The following is an 8,447-nucleotide window of genomic DNA, read 5'->3' as shown; positions in this document are numbered from 1 at the left end:
TACTGGATGAAGATTACAGACCTCACCTCACATATGTTGAACCCACTCCGGATGGCTACTGGGATGTTCCAATCTCCCCAAATGCCAAATACTTCACGGTGTTCGAGCAATTCGACCGCAGCCTTCCAGACCACAAAAGACTGCCAATGGAATTTGAGAGACTTAGTCTTTTTTATGCTAAGCATGCCTCTCCCATTGAGAAAATATGGTCTAACGATAGACCATCCGCAGTCAAGAACTACAAGATTCAGAAGTTCATGAAGGCTGACTTCTTCCAGTACACCCTCACTAGAAGGGGAAACGATTATGTCCGCACCCAAGCTGACTTCCCTTGCATGAATCTGGAAGAAGTCTTTCTCATAGCTAAGGTGTTTCAGAACAAGTCGGAGAAGCATCCGAAGATGAAGATTGCGCTTGAAAGGGCTAATACCTTTTTGAAGGAAACTGTTTGCGATTTTGCTAAAATCGATGCAGACATCTACCCCACCATTGCCAAGAAATTTGATCTGCCACCACTCGATCCTACACCAATGCCTACCGAAGCCTATCAAGAAAGATCCTTAGGTGCAACCAATTTTCCTGAACTTGGAGTCATTTTCAAAAGGAAGATCGATAATGTCAAATACTTCATTCCTATGACTGCCATGCATCGCCTCACCAGGAAGAAACTTGATATCTGCCGAACCGCAGTTGAAAAATCGAAGCACACTACTATAGACGTCAAGTTTGAGATTTTAAGGAGAATCATCTGGTTGGAAAACATCAGGAAGTTTTGGTGGATCCTGATCAAGTTTCTTAAACTTGATGGCTGAACAAAAGTTAAAGAGGTCACTTAGGGGGAAATTGTTGAATCATAAAAAGTGACCCTCTTGAACTTCAGCTACCGTAGCCGTCAAGCACCTGCAGTCGAGCTCCTTCATCAGCAACCGCATCCGTAGTCCCTACCTACCGCAGTCACTTTACTAGATTACTTTACTTGTCTTTTATTGTAATACTCTCTATTGTCCAGTATGCCTTGCATGGCTACTATTAGAGATGTGATCTAGTGTACTTCGTGAGTCTCTATAAATAGAGCTCATTCTCTTGTATTCAAACACACGCATATATCTATTCTGAATACACATTTCTGAAATTATCTTTCCTATCTCTCTATGTCACTACGCATCCCTTCTTACTCTCAAATCTTACTAGAATACTACTGATTATAACCTCTCTTCGGAGCAAGTCTTTTGTGACTTAATCACTAAGTTTGATCTTCCTTATTAACTTGGTTTGAATGCATTCCTTGTTATGAATCATCTTAAGTGTATACTTGATATAACAATTGGTGTCATTTCTATTTCTTTACTTTTCCGCAACTAATTCTCTAACTATCTAACTCTAACTTATTAATATTATTGTTGAGCTTTTAGATCCTTTGAGATTAACTATTCTGCAATCTACTTGATCTAACGTTTGTTCAAGTGTGTCTCTAAGTTTTTCTCTCAACACACATATAGCTCCCAACCTCCCGAATGAAACATTTGTATACTTTCCCAATCGGCATGTGAGTATTTATGTCAAATACTATCTTCAGAGGCTGTCTGCCGTTAGCTGCAAATAACTTGTACATTGTTTTGTTTACTGCCATGCCTCTTCGTTTTGGAGGCACCCCTACAGCAACATAACCCTTGAAGATGTCGAGACTCGATTCAATCGCCTCGAAAGAAACGAGGATGTTGTCATAGAAGAAACAAAGTAATAGAACCGACGATGACCAACATATATGACTTTATTTGATACTCGTATGACGGAGTGTCTTCGTTGCAAGTCGGACAAGCTTTGTACCCTTGTCCGCTCCAATCGGATAAACTACTATGAGCTGGAAAGTTGTTTATTGTCCATAACAACATCGCTTTCATATTGAAGAATGTATCTGTCGTTGAGTCTTTAGTACGTACGCCAAAACTCCATAACTGCTTCAACTCATCCACCAACGACCTAAGGAACACATCCAAGTCCTTCCCGGGTGCTTTGGGACCGGGAATCAACAAGGTCAACCTGAAGGAGGACTCTTTCATGCATAGCCATGGTGGAAGATTGTAAGTGGTGAGTATGACAGGCCACGTGCTATGAGGATTACACATGTTACCAAACAGATTAAAACCATCAGCAGCAAGCCCTAAGCGTACGTTTTGGGGTTCCCTCGAGAAGTTAGGATACTTCATATCGATTTTTTTCCATGAAGTACCATAAATGGGATTAAGCATCGTACCATCTTTGGATCGTCCGGTATTATGCCAAATCATATCTTTAGATGTGTGTCTAGAACAGTACAAACGTTGTAGTCTGGGGGTCACGATCGTAACACCTTATGAGCCACCTTCTTACCCTTTGCATTTTCATCAACCCACCGAATCTCATTACAAATTGGACACTTTTGCAACAACTTGTGTTCTTTCCGGAAAAGAAAGCAATCGTTTTTACATACGTGTATCGATTAGTAACCCAAGCCGAACTTCTTTAGTGTCTTTTTTGCTTCATAATGTGAGGGGGGGGGGGGCTGTTTACTTGAGGAATGCAGTTTGCAACAACTCGAGAAGCTGATCGAATGAACTATCAGTCCATTTCTTGATCACCTTGATATGCATCAGCTTTGCTAAATAGTCAATGGACGAAAACGAACATCCAGGATATAATTTTAATTGGACTTCCTCTAACAACTTTTGAAATCCATCATCGACACCGCTACTTTCTATATTCGGGTTCCCTTCATCGCGGTTGGTATCATTTTCAATCATACCCCCATAACATCAGCAATAACATCGTCCATCTCGATAGTACGCGGTATGTCTTCGACAACCGGGTGAATTGTATTTTCGCCATGATACTTCCATATAATATAATTTGGACTAAAACCATGTTGAAGTATATGGAATTTCATTATGGCTAGTAGTATAAATTTATTGACATTACATTTGTTACACGAGCATCTGATTTGACCTTTGTTATCGACTTATGGTTTGGACCTCTTGAGAAAAGATTCGAGTCCTTGTTGGAACAAGGGAGAGTTACGGTTTTCAATAGTAGTCCACGTTTTATCAATAGACATGTTGCAACTGAAACATAAGGTAGGTTTTAGTGTTTACTCTACAAGAACAAAAAATTAGGATTGAATATTTATAAGGATAGAGTAACCGCTCAATGAGATTGAATAGAAAATTGGACAACAGAAGAGTATTCACAAGGGTAGGCTTCTAAACCCACTTTTTGAATACCTTACCTCATATGCAAATGTGTATTGCATGATTGACCGTTTAAGAAAAATTTGGCAGCATTTCCCCTTAGCTCCTAAGTATATATAAATTATATACTCTGGGAGCAAAGAGAAAGTAACAACCGAATATTTCTTAAATAATCAATCATGTAATACACATTTACATCCTAAATGAGGTAAGATATTCAAAAAGCAGTCCCAAAACGGGGACAACCCGAAATTTATTTCTAAATCAATTTCGAGCGGGTATTTCTAGGGTTTTGATGATTTAAAAAGAAGATACTTAAACTAAAAAAAATTACTTTTTTATTATAGCATTGTATTTTAGCGTCTTAATTTTTTATTTTTATTTTTTATTATGACATTATACTTTCAACGATATTATATATTTGTTATTTATATCATCTTTTTTTTCTATATTTTGATTTTTAATATCAACTTATTTTTGTTTTTATTTTTTTTATTTTGGGTAAATTATAACTTAGTAGATTTAGCATCTTAATTTTTCATTTCTATTTTTTATTATAACATTGTACTATAAACGATATTATACATTTGTTATTTATATCATCTTTTTTTTCCATATTTTGATTTTTATTATCAACTTATTTTTGTTTTTATTTTTCTATTTCGAATAATTATAACTTAGTAGATTTAGTATCTTAATTTTTTATTTTTATTTTTTATTATAACATTGTACTTTAAACGATATTATACATTTGTTATTTATTTCATCTTTTTTGTTTCCATATTTTGATTTTTAATATCAACTTAGTTTTGTTTTTATTTTTCTATTTTGAGTAAATTATAACTTACTAGATTTAACATCTTAATTTTTAATTTTTAATTTTTATTATAGTATTGTACTTTAAACAATATTATATATTTGTTATTTATATCATTTTTTTGCATATTTTGATTTTTAATATCAACTTATTTTTGTTTATATTTTTCTGTTTCGAGTAATGAGAACTTAGTAGCTTTAGCGTCTTAACTTTTCATTTTTATTTTTTGTTATAACATTGTACTTTTTTTTTCCATATTTAAATTTTTAATATCAACTTATTTTTGTTTTTATTTTTCTATTTTGAGTAAATTATAACTTAGTAGATTTAGCGTCTTAATTTTTTATTTTTGTTTTTTATTATAGCATTGTACTTTAAACGATATTATATATTTGTTATTTATATCATTTTTTTCCATATTTTGATTTTTAATATGAACTTATATTTGTTTTTATTTTTCTATTTCGAGTAATTATTACTTAGTAAATTTAGCTTCCTAATTTTTCATTTTTATTTTTTATTGTAACATTGTACTTAAAACGATATTATTTACTTGTTATTTACATCATCTTTTTCTTCTCCATATTTTGATTTTTAATATCAACTTATTTTTGTTTTTATTTTTCGATTTTGAGTAAATTATAACTTAGTAGATTTAGCGTCTTAATTTTTAATTTTTTTTATTATAGCATTGTACTTTAAACGATATTATAAATTTGTTATTTATATCATCTTTTTTTTTTCGACAAAACTGCAAAAATAGTCCATGTGGTTTCTCATTTTATGTGGTTAAGGTCCAAACCTTAGAAAAGTTGTAGATTTGGTACTTTTCAATAAGTTTTGTTGTGGTTTTGGTCCTCTTCCGTTAATTTTAACCGCATAACTGTTAATTTTTTTAAAACAACTAGTTTACCTTCACGGATCATTTCTGCAGCCAAACTACAAGGGACATTTCTACACATATTCTTTTGTTGAATTAATATACATATATATATATATATATATATATATATATATATATATATATATATATATATATATATCATTTCCCTGTGATTGTTTGCATTCTGAAGTAAAGAGCTCTAGGAATTAACGAAGCGAAAATGGTGAAATACTAGTGTGGTTGCGTCGCCATAATAAGAATGTGTTCCACTCCCTCCAACCCTGGAAGACCCTTCTATGATTGCCCTACTAAGGTGTGTGTTAGTTTGTTTATTAGGCGCCTATAGCCCTAATTTATTAGTTTGTTCCATTTTCATGTTCTCACTCGAAAATTGATTTTGATAGGGACCTCGTAATGGTTTTATTCGTTGGGTAGAAGAAGCAGACACTAAGAATATGAGTGTTGAAGTAGTTATGATTGCAGGTTTGGCTAGGTCAAAAAAGAAGCTTGAATCAAAGATTTAGAAGCTGGAGATGTGTTTAGTTGTTAGTTGGATTGTTTTCTTTGGCATAATTGTTTACAAGTTATAATAGTTAGCCCTTGTTTATTTGCTTTTTATGGAAAGTACTCTATTATCCATGTACCTTTATTTTAAATTAATCATAAAACAATGGGTAATTCATATGGGATCCCAAGTTAGATTCGTAGTGTATTTGTTGAAAGTGACATTGGACCATATTCAACTAGAATAAATGGGACCACATTCAACTAGAATAAATGGGACCATACGCATTTTGTCTTAAAGTAATGTCAATAATGGACCCAAATACCATGCACGTCCATAAGTATAACACACAATCAACAACACATTGAAACCATTAAAATTAATTCACAAACATAACTCCAATCATACAAACATAACACCAATGATAACCACATTCAAATACATAACAACATTGAATACATAACATCAAACATTCACACTTAATCCGAGACGTTCTCTTGGATCCTAAATAAGAAGTACATAACACCAAACATCCACACTTAATCCGAAACTGGCATTGAAATTTAATACCTATTCAAGTTCCATTGGCTTGTCAATAGTGTTGCCTTCCCTATTTTTTCCCTCAACCCGTGTAGCAAGTTTTTTCTTGATTATTCTTTCATACTTCTTTCTTTTCTTGATAATTACCTTCTTAACCCCTACATCCTTTCTCATCTTTACCATCCACTTCCTTCTTACCACTGCTCCCTTGCCCAACATTACCATTACTGCCCTTATTACCCTTACTTCCTTGCTCATCAGTAACAGCCTTGACCTTCTTACCACTGCTTCTTTCCCCAACATTAACATCTACTCTCTTCCTTTTCTTTACCTTGAGTTTTGTTGGTTTTTCAGCTTAAGAACATGTAACCTTGTTATGTCCTGTTTGCTTGCATACACTACACATAATTTTTTTCCCAACCTTTGACACAGTATGTCTTGCACCCCTTTCACTTGCATCCTTTCTTCTATTAACTTTTGGTCTGCCTGACATTTTTCTCTTCAATGGTGGCAAAGGTGCAATGAATTCAGTAGGTGGCCACATGTTTCTACATTTCATCCCACACATTGGATACTTGTAGGTGTTCTTATAAATTGCTCCATAGTACATTACATCCACATAATTACCAACATCATTGTTATGGTATGAGATTTTTGCAACTGAATGCACACATCCATACCCATTTAGTTGCCACACTCTACACGAACAAGTCTTCTTATCTATATCCACAACATAAGACTCTGCCAAATTTCTTGTTTCAAACTGGTTTAAACCAGTTGGTAAAACCTGCTAATACCTGTTTCAATTGTATACAAGTTAGTATATAGTGTAATTAATCAATTAAAATTCAAACATAAAGGTAATACCTTTGAGCTCTTTTCAACTGATTCAGTAGGATTGTAATAGCTGGACATGGTTTATAATCAGGCCATGAACAACCTTTGATGGTCAGATTGAATTGCCTCTCCATAACATACAACCTAATTTCTTCTAACATTGTGATTATTGGTTTTTTTCTTGCATCTCTAATGACATTGTTAAAGCTTTCAGATAATCCATTTTCAACTGCATCACACATCCTCCCCTCTTGAAAGAAAGCACTACACCATGACTTTGGGTTCTTTTCCATAAGGTAATCAAATGCTATAGGATTAAGTAGTTGTATTTCCTTCATGGATGCATTGAATAAAGGCTCAGTTGATGCCTTGCATGCCTTCCAAAACATCCTCTCATAATGCACACCACTGAATATTTTCCTAAAGTTTGCAACAATATGCCTTGCACACTGTCTGTGTTCAACAGTAGGCATTACTTCCTTCATAGCCTCCAATAGCCCCTACATAATTTAAATTAATCTGTTAAGAAAATAGAAATTCATTAACAAAAAACATTAACTTGTATAGTAAGTAATATACCTTATGTTGATCTGCCATCAGGGTTATACCAAAGCCAATTTCCATTTCTAGATCATCTTTAAGATTCTCCAAAAACCATTTCCAATTTTCTTTGTTTTCCACAGACACAACTGCCCATGCTATTGGGAAAATATGATTGTTAGCATCTCTTCCTACGGCACATATCAACTCTCCACTACATAATCCCTTTAAGAAACAAGCATCCAGGTTTATTACTCTTCTACAACTGCTTTTGCAACCTTGTTTCAACCCCTCAAAACATATATAAAACTTACTAAAATATGTCTTCCCATCAGGCATACTGTTGACATCCATTTTGACAGTTGATCCTAGATTGGATCTTCTTATCTCTTCACCATATGACCAAAGCTTGGCATAATGCTCAACAAGTGTGCCTTCAATTAGTTTAATTGCATATTTCTTTGCTCTTTTACACTGTCCCATACTCACATCAATTCCAAATTTTTGTTTTACTTCTTCTTTGAGTAGCCTAACACTCATTTTTTGTTTTTGTAAGAATTGTGTTGTGAAATGGCTACCAATCCATGCATAGTTTACAATTGACCCCATTTTAAAATTTCTTGCACAATTATGCTCATCTATAAGAGACTTAATCTGGAAAGATTTTTCTTCACTCATCCATGAAGCCTACAATCTAAACTTGCATTGCCCTGAATAACATTTAACTAATAGCCTCCTACTATCATTTTTTTTTGTAGCACAATTGATACCCTTTAGCAACAACATAATTACACAACATATGTTTAACTATTTAGGACCTTCAAATCTCATTCCTAACACAGGTTTTTGCTTTTTCCAATGAACATTTTCATTAAAATTTGTTACCTCCTCATGAATTGGCTCGTTTTCATCCATATGATCATATGGATCCTCATGAGGTGGACTGTCTGGAGTTGGCTGCTCATTAGGGCAGAGCTTGTTTAAAAATGCATCATTCAAGGTCTTGTTCATTGGAATGCAATCTCCATCTTCAATGTTATCGTCCAAATGACCTTGCACTTTCACTTCATCTAGGTCAATGCCTCCTTCTGTCTCATCAAC

General features: G+C 33.9%; 1 protein-coding gene across 1 annotated transcript; it reads right to left on the bottom strand.

Moving 5' to 3' along the window:
* Window positions 1-6,120: 6,120 nt before the first annotated feature.
* LOC145164079 (uncharacterized) lies at window positions 6,121-7,886 on the bottom strand. The gene is made up of 4 exons (XM_079082802.1): window positions 7,386-7,886; window positions 6,824-7,306; window positions 6,391-6,756; window positions 6,121-6,300 (listed from the first exon to the last, which is right to left on the bottom strand). Exons 1-4 carry the CDS (start codon window positions 7,884-7,886, stop codon window positions 6,121-6,123), a joined length of 1,530 nt encoding a protein of 509 aa, XP_078938928.1.
* Window positions 7,887-8,447: the final 561 nt, after the last annotated feature.

Source organism: Lactuca virosa, chromosome 3 (assembly GCF_052849685.1).
Source record: "Lactuca virosa cultivar CGN04683 chromosome 3, Lactuca_virosa_CGN04683_v6, whole genome shotgun sequence".
Taxonomy (NCBI): domain Eukaryota; kingdom Viridiplantae; phylum Streptophyta; class Magnoliopsida; order Asterales; family Asteraceae; genus Lactuca; species Lactuca virosa.
Note: the sequence above shows the minus strand (reverse complement) of the source record. Positions and strands in the feature narration are given on the sequence as shown.